The sequence below is a fragment of the Misgurnus anguillicaudatus genome, chromosome 24, assembly GCF_027580225.2.
Source record: "Misgurnus anguillicaudatus chromosome 24, ASM2758022v2, whole genome shotgun sequence".
Classification (NCBI taxonomy): domain Eukaryota; kingdom Metazoa; phylum Chordata; class Actinopteri; order Cypriniformes; family Cobitidae; genus Misgurnus; species Misgurnus anguillicaudatus.
In genome coordinates this window covers 18,223,560-18,244,646 of record NC_073360.2, presented here as the reverse complement: position 1 = coordinate 18,244,646, position 21,087 = coordinate 18,223,560, and the positions used below count along the sequence as shown (strand labels likewise).

The 21,087-nt window shown below is 38.3% G+C and overlaps 1 protein-coding gene across 2 annotated transcripts in view; it reads left to right on the top strand.

Moving 5' to 3' along the window:
- The window catches only part of exoc3l2b (exocyst complex component 3-like 2b), a 39,765-nt gene that overhangs the window by 7,485 nt on the left and 11,193 nt on the right, over positions 1-21,087 (top strand). For both annotated transcript variants that reach the window (XM_055196322.2, XM_055196321.2), the window contains exons 2-7: positions 3,887-4,369; positions 5,163-5,380; positions 17,052-17,697; positions 17,955-18,069; positions 20,350-20,460; positions 20,979-21,079. In XM_055196322.2, coding sequence (XP_055052297.1) covers positions 3,909-4,369; positions 5,163-5,380; positions 17,052-17,697; positions 17,955-18,069; positions 20,350-20,460; positions 20,979-21,079 — 1,652 coding nt within the window. In that variant the 5' untranslated portion in view covers positions 3,887-3,908. The remainder of the gene's footprint in view (positions 1-3,886; positions 4,370-5,162; positions 5,381-17,051; positions 17,698-17,954; positions 18,070-20,349; positions 20,461-20,978; positions 21,080-21,087) is intronic.

The following is a 21,087-nucleotide window of genomic DNA, read 5'->3' as shown; positions in this document are numbered from 1 at the left end:
CTACTCAATAAAGCAACAAAACAACAAAGACCTAACACAAAAGTTTGGAGCCAGAGGGGGTATGTTCATCGTGTTTATATGCCATATGTTCATTTTAAGAACTTATTCATATAAGTATGTATGTGGTTGCAATGTTGTGGTTGAAGGTTAATAAATACAGTTGATTGAAGTGTGGTCAAAATTTTGTTTTGGCTCTCCTGTAAAGTTTGTCAAATGTCACTTACGCCCCTCTGGTTCCAACCCCTTGATTTGTAATCAACCATTACAAAAATGCATTTTTTCAACTTAAAATTTTATTTTAGGTGAATATTTTTGGTGTTAACCATTAAAGTTGATCCAACTTTTCAAATTTACAATGTTCAAGATCATGTTATAATTAAAGTTACATTGTTATTACCAAACCAGTAAATGTATTAAGATGGGAGTTTTGAGAAACTAGAAATAAACTATTTTAGAGACAAGCAGAATGTGTGTAACCTGTACCCATCACTATTATACAATGTCGTTGTTCCTGAAAAGCCCTATTATAAATATGATTTATAAATAGCTCTTTTTGCCTGATGTGTGGACCTCTCCTTTGATGTCTCCCGCACATAAATTACGGTACTGCTATTGGCAGTACTTCGGGGGACCTGTCCCTTTTGTCCCCTACCTGTATGGGACAGGAAGAGGAGTTGGTCTGGGAAAGCGGTAGTATGGCTTTTATATCTCACCCAATGATCTAACCCGACGTTCCATATTGGCTCCACTGTAAGGTTTATAATTAGAGCTGGGATTTCAGTGGGAACACGACGCAGGGGCCGGTAAAAGTGATGGGATTTGGAATTTGAATCGTTTAAATTCTTACTTATACACACAGGTTAAATTGTTTATTATTAACTTATTAACATGGTTTGTTAAACAACCATGAACCAGATTTATGATACAATGTAAACTTTTATTGACTGTGTGTTTCCTTCTTGTCTAATAATTACATCCAATTAGTCCAGACTAGCAGGTTGACAGTTCTTGACCACTTTTGGTATGCTGGACCTTACTCACGTTTATTAATGTGAATAATCATAAAAGACTAAACTGTAGCTAACCCATATGGGAAAATCATGCAGACATAATTATTTAAAAGAGGTAGGAAGTCACAAACAATAGACTGTCTATAGGAATTTAAAGATTGTTGGCTGTTACACACTGAAATTAGTACTGTAATGTACATGATTTTAACCTAAAAAACATTCATGTCTTTTCGGTTACAACACTATTGTTAATACCAATATGGTTATTGTGTAAAAACACATTGTTAAACGAACCAAAAGGTAATGAGTCATTAGATATGAATGTTGTTTCCCCCTCTTACGCACACTCATAAACAAGCACGCAAATTAGTAAACCGGAAGTGATTCAGCTTTGTTCCCCCCGTTTGTCACAAGCCATAAATATCCAAGAGGGCTATTCTGGCCCAGGAGCCTTTGAACGGGGCAAACATGTTTTCTTGAAATAGAACAGAGAGTTCATCAGGGTGAAAACTCCTTTTGTTTATTTACAGAAGAGAAAGTCTTATATTCATGCAAAACATGGGCTCGTGCCATAATATTAAGTGTCTGTGTGTTATTATGACTGAAGTTCAAAGCTTAAGGCTCCTATTTCAAAAAATGGGCGGTTTCTCATATAGGGCTTATTCTTGTCCCAGACTAAAATGCATGCTTAAAGCCCTATTCGCACGGGATTAGTATTACCTGGTGACCTCTAGTGATTTGTAATAATTACAGAGGTTGTCTGTGATCTTAATCCCGTGCGAATCGGCCATGTCTGTAATTTGTAAAGTAAAAATTCCTCTGCAAATGACCTACCATATTTCGCCGAACACCGAGGTCCTCTGATAATATTAGTCCCGTGCGAATAGGCATCTCTGTAATTTGGCCAGCATTTGTTACCAGTGAGCCTTTTTTATTTATTTATTTTCTCAGTTTCTGCGCCTCTCGCACTGCAGCTGTGAAGCGCACATACAGAGACACATCCCTTCGATTTTTTTGGCTTTCATTGTTAAACTTGAGGACTTTATTAGTATATTTCTAATTTTAAACTTCTAATCAGTCTCTCTCGTCCATCTTGATGATTAAAAATATGCAGAACTGTCAATATTTGCGATCTCTAAGTTTAGGTGGAGCTTTGGATGTCGTGGTAAAGGAATTTCATTTGCGGTGATTTTGCGTGGCTTACTAGCGTGGTATACCTTGTTTATTAAAATAAGATTATTACTTAAATCCAGAACAACGAGATGCTCTGAGGTAGAACGCAGGGTGCTATCTTTCCCATATGAGAATATATATATATATTATATTAAAGAACATTGTTTAGGCTTGAAGGCAATACATATTAGGATATTTTCAATTTGTATCTATAACGTTTGAAATTAAGTTGTAAGATCATTTTTAGTCATTTGGCTTTTTTTCATCATTTCAGAACAAGCTTATTCATAATAACTTATATTATATTCCGTGTGTTCCTTGGTTGAAAATATGTAGAAATATATGCGAGTAATACAGAACAAAAACATTTAGCTCACGCGGAGCGAACGAAAAGCCGTTAATAAAGCAGACTCTCCGTAGAGGACGTGCTGAAACAGTCGAGTCGGCAGATGATCATGATGGTAATGTTTCACGCAGATATTGTTGATGAAAAACTTGCATATCTAAATGCCCAGGCGAGAGTCAAGTGTTCAGTCAGTTAATATACAGCCAGACGTTACATTGGCTGCTGCCTCCTCGTCCACGGAGCGGAGAAATTCGGTTTTTATTAAAAGCGGGTTTAATGCTGGTAAGCAATCATATTTTGGCGCCTTGTATTTGTGTTGATCAGATAGTTAAAAGTAATTTTAATCTTTAAAACGGCATCTAGAGGCAGAGGACGCTAATTCTGTCATCTCAGTTTCACTTTTTTCCCCGCACGTTCACTCACTGTATGATTTAACGAAATATGATTTGGTAAAGGTACCTTTTACAGCATGTCGCGGTGTTGCGTGATAGTGTTATGCAAAGCCTCAACATTATATCAGGGAGATAAGTCAGTAAATTTGAGTGAAATCACAGGCTTTGCTTATCCCGTGCGAACCGGCCACACGAAACTCAGACGTAGGGAGGTAATTTCTAAATCACACAGGGTCCCCAGGTAATACTAATCCCGTGCGAATAGTACATTAGCTGCCTTAATTTGAAAACATTTTATATATCTTAACATATATCACTGTCGTTGGTTTGTATCAAGACCAGTATTGTTATTTTGTAAGGTATGTTTGTAAAAATGGCCTAATAAAACTAAGGCCTAGTACTGGATTAATCTAAATCCTGTTTGGAAAACTGGCCTTAAAAGTTTAAGACATTCAGGACGGTCAGGCTTGCCAAAAAGTTACCCATATTTTTTTGTTTGTATGTGTCATTATTGTATCCTTGTATCCATTGTTGTATGAATTTAGAAAGCATTTATTATAACTGTAACATCACAAGTCTTTATTATACATTTATATCTTTAAAATAATGTGATTTGGACCAGCCATAAATTGATCTATCAAATAAAACTTATCTGTTTGCCTTTTAAATACCTTTAAGGTTGAGGTTTAATATTGCTTATATCTTGTAACATGTTCGGTGAAATTACACACTGCTCAATTTATCAAACATTTCTGTATGCATTTTGCTGTTTTGTTTTGTGCAAAACACTCAAAGAAAGTTCTCATAAAGAAAAGATCATAGGAACATCATTGGCCTGTGTTGCAGTAATTTCCTGTTTGTAAGACCAGAGCGCATCTGTATTGGTTTAGATGGGCTGTGGTTGTGTCATATGTGTCTCAGAGATGTCGCTAGATTTGCGTGTAACAGTTTTATCTGTTTTCCAGCAAATATCCTCCCAGCGCAAATATGCCTGTCCTCAAGAACCTCCCTGCTCGGCTAAAGGCTGGCAGGTTTAGCATGGACTTGGAGTCTGCGCGCAGCGAGTTTATTCTCCGAAAAATGAGTCTCAACCACAATCCGTTTGAGGAGCCTGGCTCAGACGAGGATTGGCCCAGGAGCAACGGTGGGTCACTGCTGGATGGTGTCGTTCCCCGGGACAGGAACCCGTTTGAGGATGAGGAAGATGAGAATGAGGCAAACGAGGTGCGGCGTGGAGGCACTGGGAAAGGAAGTTCAATTAAAGGCACGCTGGAACGCATGAAGGGGGTATCGCCGCTTAAAACCCTGGGCAAACTGGGCAAGAACTTACGCTTGTCGGCCAGAGGCAAAGACAGGGATGCTCCATCGCCACAGGGCTCTATAGGCTCAGCATCACCCATGTCGAAGAAGAAGAAAGGCAGACGGAGTTCAGAGGGAAGTCTGCTACGGTATGATTGGGCATTATTTTTTATTAGTTTATTAGTGTGGTGATGTTTCTATTTATTTACCCTACATGTACAATATATATACAATATACAATAAAAATTGTGCTATTCTGCTTCCATGTGCAAAGCCAAAAGAAATCCATCAGCTTATATAAACCATTTTGTTGGTTGACTTCCCAAAAAAATAGCTTTTGTCCGAATCCTGGCTCATCCAGTAGGTTAGTAGGGGTGGTCTGCAGTGTTCAGTGATCTTTGGTTTGCCTTGTAGTTGTGCTGAGATTACGCACACTGTAAAAAGTTGGATCAACCTAAAAATGACTTTATTTGGTAACACCCCAAAATATTTAAGTTTTCATTTAAGTTTTACTTTCTTTTTTTACTTTTTCTTTTTTTTACACTCTAAAAAATATTGGGTTGTTTTTAACCCAGGGCCGGGTTTACTATTGGACAGAACACATTTCTGGGTTAAAATGACCCAAATAATGGGTTGTTTTACCCCAACTGCTGGGTTGTTTCAACATGGTTGAGTAACAATGACCCAGCAGTTGGGTAAAAACAGCCAATTATTTGGGTCATTTTAACCCAGAAATGTGTTACGTCCAATAGTTACCCAGACGTGGGTTAAAAACAACCCAACATTTTTTAGAGTGTAAGTTGATCCAACTTTTCACTTTTTACAGTCCACTTATACTTTTAAACTATTATAGTTAACTATATATTATTATACATAATTTTGGTGATATTTTTATATTAAAATAAACCTCTTATTGACTCTCCTTATATGTTTTTCCTATAGAATTGCAGGGAGGTGTAAAGACCTCAAGGAGAGCTTGACCAATGGTGACTTGAATTCAGAAGCCGATGCTGACTCGACCAGTCGTCGACTCTCTTTCCTAAAAATGGTGGGCAAGGGAAAGATGAAAAGGGAGTCTATAAACGACTATTCATCACAGGGACCGGAAGAGGAGCCAGTGGAGGAGGTGCCAGAGGTCAAACCAAGGGAACCACTCTCAGGTAAAAGCAAATATATACTTTAAAAAACGCGCTGTTTTAATGCCTGTACCTTTAAATGCAAATGAGCTCCAGCTCCTCACGTTCTTACAAACAGACAAACATATTGCGCCATTGACTTTAGACTTTAGACCAGGTTTTTGTTGGTCAATGGCGTAGTTTATTTTAGTTGCCTCAAAATAGCAACGCGCCAACAATGCGCCTGAACATACCTCGTTTTCAGACCAGAACGCCCATGTCCGCAAAAGGGGGCACAAATGCATTTGCTATTTAAACAACGCGGCGCTAAACGAGAAAATTATAAATGCGCAGGATGGAAACTAGCAAAAGACACTTGCGTCGCGCATTGCGCTGCATTGCGCCGGGTGTAAGATAGAGCCCATTATGTCCAAACACCTTGTAAAAGTGGATTTTGCATAATAGGTGCTCTTTAACTACTGAATCTGTACTGATCTAATGTTATATGCTGTTTACTCTTTACTTACACTTTAAACAAACGATTTGTTGGTTCAACTTAAAAAAGTAAGTTACCTGGTTGCCTTAACATTTTAATTGTAACTTTTGCCTCTATAGCATCTCTGTTTAAAGCATAAAACATATACATTTCTTTAAATAAATGGAAGTGACATGAAATATAAATCATTAATATTAGCTAACTGCACTGTAAAAAGTTGGATCAACTTAAAAAATATAGATCAATGTAACACCTAAAAAATTGAAGTGAAACTAAAGTGACATTTGAAGTTGAATAAACTTACATTTTTTGGGTGTTACCAATTCAAGTAATTTTTTAAGTTGATCCAGACTTTCCAATTATTGATTTTTGTTTATTTTAAGACAAAACAAGTTACAAATTACAGCTTTAAAATACTTGTATTGGTGCAATTGTATCTGTATTTTCATGAGTATACTGCATTTGTGTGTTATAGTTGCACAGTATACAGTACTGCAAAAGTATTGTTATACATTAAAAATCACATTATTTTCACATTATTATTATGTGTCATATAAATGTCATGTTCGCCATATCTTGTTTTATTCACCATCTAATCAATGAATATAAAAAACTATTATCTAATTATCCTTAATCCTCATATTGCTTGTTCCACAAACCTTTAGCCACAGGTGCACAAATGTACCACAGCGTGATTGTTTAGCTTGACCTGCATGAACATGGTACATGCTAGGCAGGAATTTGCACATGATTGCATGCTCAGGTTTCAGGGTTTTTTTTTTAATGCAAGACAAGGAGAGATAAGGTTCAAAACTGGCAGTAACTTGCAAACCCTGTTGAACAAAAAAGGAGTGTAGTGATCGATGGAAATGGCTTGGAACATTTTTTGGTTTTTTGGACCTTCACCATATCAATGTCACTTGCTAACGTCACATGGAGTTGGTTGTTTTGCAAACATGCCTACAAGTATTTGCAGTTGCTGATGCATTTGTTGAACAGTCAACAGAGTTCACACCATAATCTTCTAGAGAGTTCAAATTCAACCTGGCTCTTACACAATTCACTGTCATTTCCAAGCAAGACTGCTTTGATTGTATGGTTCAGATGTGTTTGATTTGAGTTGGAACGGGACGTGAACTCCTGTCAGAGTAGCATGCATTTTAATCTATCAAGAGGTTGCTGTCGATTTAATCAAATTTTATCATTGGCTGTAAAGCCCACCTGGGCCCCAATCTCACTTTTTCAACATACGGGCTAAAGAGGCATCATATTTAAACCATCAATCTCCTCTATTCTTTTGAGTAAATGCAGCATGGTACATGATAAAAGAGGAATTTAAGAAAAAGGGAACTATATGTGCCCCAGAGTGTCATGTTTGGTCATGTCTTTGTTTTTTTCAGCGGGTGGACAAGGTTATTGGCTCTTGCTGCTTTGCATGTCCCAGCTGACACAGCAAAAAAGCACTCTTTATTTGTGTATTTAGCCACATTATGTTGATGGGAAACTTTCTGATGACCTCCTGTAACAGTTAAGCGGGTGTCCGTTCAGCAACTCTGCTGTGTGGTGACGCAACATTGGACATTTTACGTTCCATTTACAATTTTGGTTAAAAGCATTACTTTTGATCACGTACGTTAGTATGAATCCCCGATTACCATGCAAGGTCTGATGGTACTTTCTGTGCACCCCCAAATGAAAGAAGTGTCATAGCTTCAGTATATTCACTTTTTAAGTCATCTTATGACTGGGAGGTTTATGGTCATTTTTGCATATAAAGCGTATTATCAAAAAACAGTACAAGCATACAAACACTTTGTAATGCTTTAAGTAGAGCCAAGAGGGTTTTAAAAAGTTGTCCTCACAATGCTGCATTTAAAGAATGCATGGATCAATGAAAACATTAAAGAAGGAAGTAACGCTTCAGAAAACGTGTAATGTTGGACATGCCTCAATCACTAAACATGCAAGAAAATCCAGAAACTGGACGTAAAAGCACTTTGTAAAGGGTGTCAACTGTCAGTTGTCAGCTTTTGCACAGATCATACTTTACTTGAGGTGGAGTAAACAGACAAATCAAGGTCAATGCCTTCATTTTCTGTGTTATGAGCAGATATCTGGAGCACTTTGATCTTCTAATCTTAGATTGCATAGATTAACACACAGCTATTGTATAATATGGTGCAGGTGGTTTATTACTGTTTTCAAAAAATCTTTTTTACTACAAAACTTTATTAAAACATACAGTTTAATTTAAAATGTAATAAAATCTGTAAACAAATAGAAAGCTTTTGAATTTTGTAAAATGAACAAACTGAGAAACATTCCGACATAAAATATTTAGTCCCTGTGCAGTCAATAATTTTATCACTTTAAACTCCTCTTTGATTATTATTGTATGCAAATTAGTCTCCGCCTTCAGTCAATTGCACCAGCACAAACTATAGATATAAATGTACACAGATGCTACATTCGTCAGTGTCAAACAGCTGCTAAGTCCGGTTTCACACAATGCATATGTGAGATGAAATAAAGGAGTGCACATGTGTGAGCAGCAAGTGTGAGCATCACAGAAGTGCCGCAATCGAGTTTCATCCATACATATCTATGGCTACTGATCCACTTGTTTAAAGGTAATGCTGCATTTACACCAGCCGCGGTAGAGGTGTCAAGTGCAAGTGATTTTAATGTTAAGTCAATTTAAAGATGCGTTGACGCGCGTCTGGAGGTCTCGTGGCGCGAATGAGGCTTTTAGCGCGGCGCTGTAGACGCGATTCCGCCTCATTCGCGCATCTAGTAATTGAGCATTGTCGCGGGAAATTCACGAGTTAAAAAATTTGAACTTTGGTGGAAAAACGCAACGCTTTAACTAATCAGGAGCTTGCTCTAGTGTTTACAGGAAGCGAGCGGAAGCCCCTCCTATTGACACAAATTTCCGCGTAAATGTCTTGATGACTAGAATTTCACGCGCAAATGAAGCCAGTAAACTCAAAATGTTCAAGTGGCAAACTAGACGCGGTACACACGAATTTGATTTCCCAAACACGGCTGGTGTGAACCCACAGTTATGATGTGATTGGTTACACTGCAAAAATGACTTTCTTACTTAGTATTTTTGTCTTGTTTTCAGTAAAATATCTAAAAATTTAATTAAATTAAATTAAAAACTTACATTAAGATGTATTTTCTTGATGTGCATGATGACCTAAGAAAATAAGTGTAGTTTTTAGAAAAATAAATAAATAATTTAAGTAAATTTTTGCTTAAAACAAGCAAAAATAGCAAAGTTTTTTTTTTTTTCTTAAACACTTCATTTAAGCAAAAATTTCTCACCCTATTAGCAGATATTTGTTTTTTTTTTCTAAAAAATAAACTTTTTTTCTTAGGTAATTTTGCTCATCAAGAAAATATATCCCCAGAGCAGGTATGTGAAGTTTTCGCTCAAAATACCCCACAGATAATTTATTATAGCATGTTTAAATTGCCACTTTGTAGGTGTGTGCAAAAATGTGCCTTTTTGGGTGTGTCCTTTTAAATGCAAATGAGCGGTTTGTTACAATTGAAACTCAATTTTGGTGTGAATTATTTTCTCGCTCTCTTTTTCTCTACACTAAATGGCAGTGCTGTGATTGGATAGTACAGATTAAGGGGCGGTATTATTATAATAAGAGCTCGTTATGACATCACAAGGAGAGCCAAATTTCAATGACCTATTTTCTCATGTGCTTGTAGAGAATGCTTTACCAAAACTAAGTTACTGGGTTGATCTTTTTCACCTTTTCTAGGTTGAAAGAAGCACTGGGGACCCAATCATAGCACTTAAACATGGAAAAGTCAGATTTTCATGTCATGGCCCCTTTAACATGTAAATTACCCGTGCTTGCCGCCTCTACTGCGTCTGGTGTGAACGCCCAGTGAGATTCTGCTTCTTGGTTATTAATATGTTTAATTTCTATAGTGCCTTTCCTACTGCACATTTGACACACTGACTATGTTAACTTAGTAGAGAGGGTCTGATTTTCTTGCAGTTATGTGGTTTTTGGTGGTCTCAGACTATTGACCCCTACAATTTATGTGAAAAAAACTCCACCCAGTATAATGTTTAGTGACAACTCGTCTTCTTTCCAAAATATCACAGCAATGTAAGGGAAAAGCATATTCCAACTAAATCCTTATTGCTTTCTTATTAGATCAGAGGGCAAGGTTCATTCTGGTGACTGGTGTCTATCGGGACAGAATGCATTCGATTGACTGGCAGAGCGTCCAACCGTTACTTAACATTTGACTGCATTGATAAAGAAAGCCATATAGATGGGAGTTTACCCCTCATCTTAGTCAATGATTCCCAGATCGTACCATTTTACAACTCAACCACAGGCCATAAATGTAGCTGAAAGCCATTCAACTGTGGCCAGCTTGTAGATGAATAGCATATATTCCTCCATGCAGATATTCATCCAACTGGCAAAATCACTTCTAAAAGGGAATAGCCAAATTTTCAAGCTTATCTAGCTTTTGTCCAATACTTGGCCGGAGGATATTCTTAATGCTTGTCAAATAAACCAGCGAGTATTAAACAAGGGCAGGGTAGTGCTCAGTGGACTTCACGTTTTCCATATGGTCCAATTTAGATTTGTTCTGTTGACATTGGCCATGTCTAAATAAATTAAGAAGGGAGTGGTGGGACCATGCAGTGCTTAGAAGGCCTCATGGCATCGCTTTGAATACTGACCTAAGGTCTCTAATGACATGCGAGGCAAGTCGTCACTTTCAAAGCCACTTCATCTTGACTCCAAAGGTTGAAAGAAAGTTTTAACATGTGCAATTCCTTTGGGACGGACTCACACGCAGGGACAAAGTAGTGAGCATTGCCAAATCCAATATGACCCATCTGCTGGTATGAATTTTAGTACAAGACAAGCTGATACAGGAAATAGTTGTCAACTTATGAAATATTTCTACTGAAAAATATGTCTGGTCTGCACATGCTGGGCATTAAATAGGAGAAGCGAATGAATGAGGTGCGACAGGGGCTATGGGGAGGTTTCTCGGGCTGCTGTTCTTCAAGTTATTCGGTTTCTAAGCTTGTTCCAGCTTGAGAGTAGATGTGGTTCTGTTCCTGAGTGATTTGAACAGAGAGTTAATAGGGAATATAGTTTCAAATCTGTGGCATGACAAAGAACAGATCACATTTCATTACATTCCTAGAATCCTGGCTAATCTTTTTCTCGTAATGCTTGATTGGTTTTGCTGAGAGGTGTTGGTTGTGCAGGTGTGTTGGAGCTCATGTTAACGGATATCTTGCTTAGTCAGATCTTTTTAGCCTCCACCCTTTACGTTCTTCATCCAAAGCAAACAGTATTACCATAAGCTTCTCCTGGAAGCCGTGATGGGTGGGTATATGTATAGCATATGTGCCACACGTACCTTTAAAAGGCAGCACTTCGATCCCTGTGGTTTTCATTAAGGAAGGGTGGTGACACATGCTTAAGCAAAGTATGCTCCACGCCACAAATTTTGTGAGCGGGCCCCCTTGGGAAACAAAGATCTAGTTGTCCTCTATAAAACTCAGCTTAACCTTCACATACTGGCAGCATATTAAGGATTGTGGGATATAACTCAAGTCTGCTAGTCTTAATGTTGTCTTAAGGGCATTTGACTTTAACTTTTTTCTGATGAGGTACTTGAGGTTCACCAGTTGTCCGATCATAGCTGCATTAATAATATAATACATCCTTGGGTGGAGATCTTTTTCACGTGGATGAGGAAGCAACGGCATTTTTTTTTCATTTCGATAGCAGATTAATTTTTCCATGTGATTCCTGTCTGTTGACAATAAGTGTGACGATATTGCATTATAAATATAGATCTCCTTCCGATGGACTGGTACACTCGGGTTTTTATGGGATAACTGGACGCTCCATCCTCGATAGGGACAGATGAGTCAAGCGCCAACTGAGATCCCCCGCATCCTTCCTTGTTCCCTCTAAGAAAACGTCAGGACGTGACGGGAAATAAATGTGCAACTCAGCACCCCAAAGGACCCTTTACTGTCCCTTCAATGTTCTGGGGAGGAATTTAGCAGTAAGGCCAATTATTTTCACAGCTGATCTGTGACGTAGCTTTGCCGTGAGTAAGAGATTGTTCAGATAAAGCTCATAACCGTTGCGTGCTTTTAAAGTAGCTTGGAATTGAAGTTACTATTAGAAAAAAAGGTGGTCCGTAGCTGTCACTGGGGCAGTACCCTTTACAAAGGTCCTTATATGTGCAATTTAGGAACACATATTTGGTACCTTTGAGGTACTTTACTCTTTGGTACCAAAATGTAAATCTGAGGTATAGTATGAACCCTTTAGGTGCAAAGGTTGCCCCAGTGACTATATTTTTTTCTGACAGCGTAGATTATCTCTAGATCAACTAAACATCTAGTCAACTTTGTGCCTGTTTTTGGCCTGTTGGAGGAAACTGGAGTACCCAGAGTAATCCCACGCTGACACAGGGAGAAATGCAAACTCTACACAAAAAGGCCACGTGACCTAGCTGGGGCTCGACCCGGGGACCTTCTTGCTGTAAGGCAACAGTGCTACCCCCCCAAAACTGATTCCCCCCAAAAAACACTCTGATGATAACTGCTTATTGCTTACACAAGCAATGTTACATGAACAATGCTTTATTTATTTGATGACGCTTAGTCAATCAGACCTAATACATCTAGATGATGATGAAAATTTTGGTTTATAAATTTTGGTTAATTTATTAAGATTTAAATATTGGGGTTTATTAATGCGGTCGCCAATGCACTAAAAACAGCATAGCAACACCTAGACAAGCACCCAATATTCTCATCTGTTAACCTCTTACTAGCATCATGGCGTCGAGTTTGGATTTGGGCATTTGTTTCCAGAAAATGTCAAATTTATGTTTTGATTTGTTGTAAAAATTTAGGCTTACATGTCGGTTAAACAAAAGATCAAACTCGTCGACCTCCTCTTTCTCCTGCAGACCGTTATATGACAAACTTAAGACTCTTGTCACAACCTGTCTCCAGTAATCAGATGAGATTGTTAACTTAAATAAATGTGTTGATCTCAGAGGAGAGGACTGGAAAAGATGACGGATGGGTGTGAGCACTGACTTCTGCTTCATTAAGGGTTTTTCGGAAGGTAAAAAAGTGCTCCTATACATCCAAAATGCAAGTGAGATCATTATAAACCATGGCCAACAGAGCGTACTGGCAGTCCATTGGACCATCTGGAAGATATATTGCTTAAGAAAATGAGAAATTTTGAGGAATTGGCATTCAAGTACAGGTTAATTTCCCAGATTTTGATGTACTGTAATAGCCACCATAGCACACCAGAACAGTCACCAGAACCCATTCAAAGGAGAGTACAGGGATGTTTCCAATTCATATAGGGAATGATTTGGAGGCAGTGATTGGTGATTTGGCCTGAATGCAAGGGTTGCACCCCTACTCTTTTCAGGAAACACCCTTGTATTTTTAACATCCATAAAAAATGAGGTCCTTGGTGTAACAGGGTCCAGCTCCCTCCTGGAGAGCTACTGGTCTGGAGTTTCACTCCAGCGCTCAAACACATCTGAACAACCTAATAAAGGTCTTTAAGATTACAAGCAGATGTGTTTCATTAAACTGCAGTACAGTGGCCTTTTCAGCACCACCACTAACTCCTCATCCAAAGGATTATTTTACGTTATGCTAGGTTTTTAAGACCTACAAACACCATGAGATGAGTTGATCTTACTAACAAGATTGCGACTTTAGTTTTGCCAAGAGGTCTCCCATCCAAGTACTGACTTAGCTTACTCTCATCTGCTGTGTGATGCTGCTGTATGAATATACAGAGATAGATACTAAATAGATAGTCTATATAATTAATGTGATTTGCCCTTAGAGGGTTGAGCCAGTCAACATCTCCATTGTGATTATTTATTGCTGATGTTTATATATTGAATACTCAATGCTGATTTGGCTTTTATGGCCTTTAAAAACATAGAAATGGGGAACCAGTTATTCTTCAGAAACGAATATTTATTCAATCACAAGCGAAAATGAAAGCTACATGCAATTCATTTGAAATGAAACTTTATGATTGGAATAATACAAACTTTTTAATTAACTACAAATTTAAAAGTATTATTTAAGATGTTTTACATGGTAAACACTTTAAAGGATTAGTCCATTTTCTTAAAAAAAAAAAAAATCCAGAAAATTTACTCACCACCATGTCATCCAAAATGTTGATGTCTTTCTTTGTTCAGTTGAGAAGAAATTATGTTTTTTGAGAAAAACATTCCAGGATTTTTCTCATTTTAATGGACTTTAATGGACCCCAACACTTAACAGTTTTAATGCAGTTTAAAATTGCAGTTTCAAAGGACTCTAAATGATGTCAAACGAGGCATAAGGGTCTTATCTAGCGAAACGATTGTCATTTTTGACAAGAGGAATAAAAAAATATGCCCTTTTGGATCACAACCTCCGGTCCTGTGGCCCACCAGCGTGACCTCGCGTAGTATGTCATCACGTCAAGTGGTCACGGATGACGTATGCGAAACCAAGTCCACTCCCAGTGTTTACAAGTGTGGAGAAAGAGGACCGTTCGGACGTTGTTGTGTGTCGAATGATTCAAATTAATGTCTTTGTGTCAGTTTATTGTTTAAAATTGTCCGCAAATGTGTGTTTCATATATGTAACACGTGACCTTTCCACGGCATTACGCAATTACGTGAGGTCGCGCTGGTGCGTCACAGGAGCAGAGATAGAAGAGAAGTTGTGGTTTAAAAGTGCTTTTTTTCTTGTCAAAAATGACAGTCTTTTCGCTAGATAGGACCCTTGTGCCTCGTTTGGGATCGTTTAGAGTCCTTTGAAGCTGCAATTTTGAACTGCATTAAAACTGTTAAGTTTTCAGGTCCATTAAAGTCCATTAATGGAGGACATGGTGGTGAGTAAATTATCTGGATTTTTTTAACCTTTTTTACCTTTAACGCCTACTAAAATGCCTATAAAAACCTATGTTATTCTAGGATAAATACCCTTATCTCCAGAGGGTTTTCAGAAAAAATTCTAAGAATTGTCAACGTCTAAAAAACTTAATATCTAAGCCTCTGTAGCACTTAGAAACATGAAATAAAATGCATTTTAAAGGTAAGAATCTCAGGTTTTATTAAAATATGCTCCCTCGGCACTAACATAACACCACATGTTTTAAAACATTCTCAAATTAATGAAAAAGGATCCCGAATACAAAATGCTGTGCCACGCAGCAGCTGCCAGGAGGTTCAGAGTTGCGCAATGCAGTAAACGGCAGTAGATGTAATGTTTCGGCGAGCAGCTTCAGGCGAAAATGGGTTAAAAAGAATTTGTAAGGTTGACTGATCAAGGTAATCTTGCTGGTTAGGCATGCTTAGCGGCATTTCGTTTTTAAAGATAAATGTTTCCAAAAGGTTATTTGTTGAGCTGTATGGTTCTACAAAGAACTGTTCACAAAACTGTTGCACAAAAGGTACATTAATTGTAAAAAAGTTCATCATATACTGTACTGTAAAATGTTAAAGGGATAGTTCACCCAAAAAATGAAAATTCTGTCATCATTTACTCCCTCTCATGTTGTTACAAACCTTTATAATTTTTTGAACACAAAGGAAGATATTAAAAAAAAAATTTGTAACCAAACTGTTCATGAGCCCCATTCACATAATTTTTTTCCTACAATAAAAGTGAATGGGGCTCATGATCTGTTTGGTTACAAACATTCCTCAAAAATTCTTAAAGACCACTGATTCACGATTTTACATTTCCGATTATACAAGTGTGTATAAGTACACGTTAAAGATATGCAAAAGGTACAAACCCCAAAGTAAATGATGTCACAAGTTATCATTTTCAATGTAAATCTCTTTTTTTGGACTACAACAAACACACGGACAGGCAATAGTTTACTTCCTGGGATTGGTGATGTAGAGAAGACCGACATTATCATAATTCCTCTCGCTTCGGACTCAGCCTGTAAGTTAACTCTTGTCAGCATTGCATTGTGAGCGAATCTTTCAAACATAGTAAGGAGCGTCGGCTAACATCAGAGGTATTCAGGCCAATCAGTGACATAGCGCTTTTTAAATCAAGAGGTTTTTTTTTACAAAACCTGTGCGGTTCAGGTAGAGAGGGAAATCTGGAGCTACAAAAATATACACTATGGGGCGGTTTTCCGGACAGGGATTAGCTTAATCCAGGACTAGGCCTTAGTTTAATTAGGAAATATAACTAGCTTTAACAAACATGACTTCCTAAAAACATTACCTGCGTGCATTTTGAGGTAAAACGAAGGGCCCTGATGTATTTAAAAATATGTCAGTGCAAGTTGTTGTCAGTTTGGACAGCTCTTAAAAATGTTTTAGTCTAGGACTAGTCTAATCCCTGTCCGGGAAACCGCCTCTATATGTTTTTTAACCATAAACCACGCAAACACATCGTATTATACTAAATACACAAAATAATGTTGTTTTAGCAATGAATTAGGTGCAGTTTAAGATATGACAATATTTGGCCGAGATACAACCGTTTGAAAATCTGAAATCTTTATTGTGCAAAAAAGGCAAAATATTGAGAAAATCGTCTTTAAAGTTGTCCAAATGAAGTCCTTAGCAACACATATTACTAATGAAAATACACTTTCGATATATTACAATAGGAAATTTACAAAATATTTTCATGAAACATGATCTTTAGTTAATATCCTAATGATTTTTGGCATAAAAAAATTATAGTTTTGACATTGTATGGGCAATTTTGTTGGCTATTGCTACAAATATACTTGTGCGACTTATGACTGGTTTTGTGGTCCATGGTCACATATGTACACATAGTTTGACTGTGGAAACCCATCAAGCAATAGCCGTCATTTCCCTTTCTATTTTAATTGAACCAGTATAGTTCGGCAATGAGTAACCCACGTCTAGCCAAAACAAACTTAAATTCGGTTATATGTAAGTTTTGCCCTAATAACCTGTGAGGTGTATGATATCCAGCTATTGGACGTGCTTGATTGTTCAGGTGAATGCAAAAAAATATTTTCAGTTGTTCTTTATTTTTAAGAGGGCAGCATCCAAACAACAATCAAACCGTTGTAATGAAGCAAACATTTCATTGTATTCAGTCTCTTCTGTGTGACTAATGGATGATCTCTCTTCCCTATGTTTTGTCAGTCTTGGAGATCCTACAGTTGGTGACGAAACGAGATTTGTTTTTGGCTGACACGCACATCTTGGAGCTGGAGCAGGAGTGCAGGGAGGCCGAATCTCCACCGGCCGAAGAGCTCACCAGCCCCAGCAGCAAAGACAGCAGCCGGCGCAAAGCCAAAGATGTGGAGTTGCTCTATGAGGCCCTGCAAAAAGAATTGTGGGAAGTGGTGAGGGACTCTCTGCGTTCCCCCACTGCTGGACCCAACCTGGGTCTGGTGGTACAGGTGCTCCAGCAGGAAGAGCAAGCCGACCGGGACTGGGCTCAGAGCGAGGGGGCCGTACCTGGTGGCCCACGACCGAGGGCGTTTAAAAAACGCTGGACGGAGGCAGTGGCAGAATTGGCCGATTCAAACTTACCCCAGCGCGGGGAAGCACAGGCGGGCGAGTTGGCGGCCTATCTGGATAAGCTGAGGGTCAGAATGGTGGAAGATCTGGGAGCAGCTCGTCGTAATGTGGTTTCTGTATATCCACCGGAGTACAACTCCTTTCAAGTGTACACACAGAGCTACCACCAGGCTGTCACTCGCCGTCTCCAACATATCGCTGACCAAGATCTGCAGATCACTGACATCTACTCGTTGCTAGACTGGCTCTACAACATCTACAATAGGTAAACACTGAGTTTATGATGTAAACACAGCTAGTGTTTCAAAAGAAGTCAAATTTAACATTGATTTGTTTAACCTGTTTTTCATTTTTCGTTCTGTTTGGATACGTCAACAAACCTACGACAGATGATTATAAATAGCTTCTGGTTGATATGAGAGACAATACCCACGCTCATACCTTCCCATTCCTGCTCCTTCATAATTCAGTGTTTCCTTACGAGTGAAGTTTTGTGATTTGTTCTTCCTGTTGTTATTGCAGAGATGTCCTTGGAACGGTCACCATAACAACACCCATTAACCTCAACCAGCTCGGCCCGCTGCTCCCGACAGAGACGGTTGAGAAACTGGAGCTTGACTGCCTCAACTCCGTCAGGGTATGAACTGATATTCCTTGATACCTTGTCACCGACTATCTCTTAGTCTTTTCCTGGCTCTGTTACGCTTGTCCATGCACCTTGAAAGCACATCCTGTACACTTAAAGACATGGCTGGTCGTTGCAACCTGCACGGTCAATTAGACTGAGGCATTTCAGGGTCAAAAAAGGGTAATTAATGCATATATTTGTATTGCAATGCGATAGTTTATCAACCTTACAATAAAGATACATTTGATATCTTACACAGTTTAGCTAGCACTTTTTTTTTTTTTACTGTAAATCAGGTATATTAATAGTGTTACGTTTATGCATTTGACTGACAGACACTGTTAAAGCAAGTAAAGATCTTTCCACACTGTAGTCAGAAATTGTTTAGCTATCTTAAGCAGAAAAAAAAATTGTACCCTAAAGTCTCACGGCTTGCAGGTTGTGACTGAGGTGCCCCTGAGCAAGGCACCTTGTTCCCAATTGCTTCCCGGCCATCCACTGCTCCAAGTATGTGTGTGTTTACTACTTACTGGGATGGGTTAAATGCAGGGGTCACATTTTAAGAAAGGGATAATGTATGGGCAAGCAGGATGTTACTGCAGAAATAAGCCCTGACAATGTGATCTTGTATATATAATGTACATTATCCCTCTTATTACACAGCTATTTAAGTTACATCATAAGTAAGAAAAGGATCATAAAAGGGACACTCCACTTTTTTTTGAAAATATGCTCATTTTCCAGCTCCCCTAGAGTTAAACATTTTATTTTTACCGTTATGGAATCCATTCAGCCGATCTGGCGGTACCACTTTTAGCATAGCTTAGCATAATCCATTGAATCTGATTAGTCCATTAGCATTGCGCTAAAAAATAATTTTGCTGCTGTACCATGGCTGCAGCAGGCATAGTAACTCTTTGGTTATTTTTTAGCGTGATGCTAATGGTCTAATCAGATTCAATGGATTATGCTAAGCTATGCTAAAAGTGGTACCGCCTCGGAGATCGGCTGAATGAATTCCAAAACGGTACGAATCGAATGTTTAACTCTAGGGGAGCTGGAAAATGAGTATATTTTCAAAAAAAAGTGTAGGGTCCCTTTAAATATTTATTTGAAATATTTTATGTGCTTATTTTTAACAAATACAGACCTTCCGCGAGGAAAACCCGTTTACTTTCGGTTTTAAGATAAGACGAGCACGAACACACTATTTGGTTTAATAATTTTTAAATATAATGTCATATATCTTATTAAAATACATATTTATAGTTATTTTTTGTGTAATATTAAAGCAACACTATGTAGTTTTTTTACCTTTAAATAATGTCTCTAAAATTATTTCAGTGATAGAACAACGTTTAACTGCACAAATTGTACTATTGCTGCAACCTGAGCAGCCTCCTAGCTGCTACAAGCACACTCTGAAAGTGGCGGTGGAGGGTAGAGCACACAGCCCCGCCCCTCCCCCTGCCTGCAGAAGAGTGTCTGATACCAGGCACTGTTGTGCTTTTCAACCACATGGGGGAGCTGTAAGTCATTTTTACATGGAAACTACATAGTGTTGCTTTAAACTGTACCTGTCAAAATGATTTCCAGCGTCTGCGTTACCGTGTGTTATTAGTTTTAGGCAGTTTTTTTTCTCCGAATAACAAACCTTGGAATGTCGCGACCGGCCAATCAGAATCAAGTATTTTAGAGTGCCATGGTTAATCATATTGACAATCATGTCACATCCTTTATATTCCATCTCTTTGTATTCCACACTTATATTATTATCTACTCTATTCTTTCATACTTTGTGCAGCAAGAGGAAGTGGATCCACTTGTCAGACATATTCTGGATCTTGGCATTCGCTTGTACGGTGGCTTTGAATGTCAAAACACCTCTCAAAATGCTTGCCATGGATGCAAGAACAGAAAATTTTACCCAGTCCGAATATTTTCATGACGAACAAAAGTTTCGTAGGCAGTGTGTTAACGTATTTATGTTTAACGTGCGAGAATTTCGGACTCGGTGTGCAAAGATCATTGCAGTGCATTTAATCTATTTTTGTCAGTATTTGTGTTCCCTGGATTTGAACCTATAACATTTGCATTGCTAATGCAGTTCTTTACCAATTCAGTTATAAGAACACAGTGTGAACTCAGTAGTATGAGTAAACAGTCTTTTTTATAGTCATTGATTTATAAACCTTGCCTAGTTAAAACCTTACATGGTTTCACCATCAAGTTCCCTACTCAAAATGTGATCTGTTACAGTTTGCTAACCTGATTTGTTGTGTTTTCTAGGGGAAGGTGACCAATGAACTGTCTCAGGTTCTGGATGAGGAGGAAAAAAGATGGCTGGACAACCTGAATGTTGAAGAGTATCAGATACCTCTAGCTCGTACTGTTATTCAGGTCAGAATAATGGCACACAGAATATCGAAAGATGGTTCGGGTATATATCACATGCTCTGACATCATGCCAAGCACAAATATCACATGCTGTCTGAAGAATTGACTCAGTTTTGATTTCGTGCACAATGATCCACTGTTTCTGTCCATCAACAACATCTTCTGGACAGTAGATGTATTGTTGGAGCGAACCTAAGATATGTCGTATGGCATCCTTTCACCTCAGCGTAATGCAGTGAGAAAACAGTCCCCTAGCTGGAACCAAAATAAACAAACATTTCCCATTGTGAGCCCGTTTCCATTACAGCATTTTGTTTTTACAGGATCTGTGTTGGCCCCTAGTGGCCATATAGAGTAAAAGCAGAAATCCTTAGAAAATAATTACGCAAGGTGTTGTACAACAAGCATATTTACCAAAGTAGAAGATTAATAAACAGATTTCCACAAATTGTGAATAATTTAGTGTTTCACCAACAGTTGCCTCATGAAAATGCTGAATTTTTCATTTATGTTTTATGTAGAGGTTACAAGTGGATCTCGAGAAATCTGCAGCTATAAACCGACATTTGGGCTCACGGGTGGCTCAGTGCAGTCTCAATGGACTGGCAGATTTCTTATACAGGTAGGAAA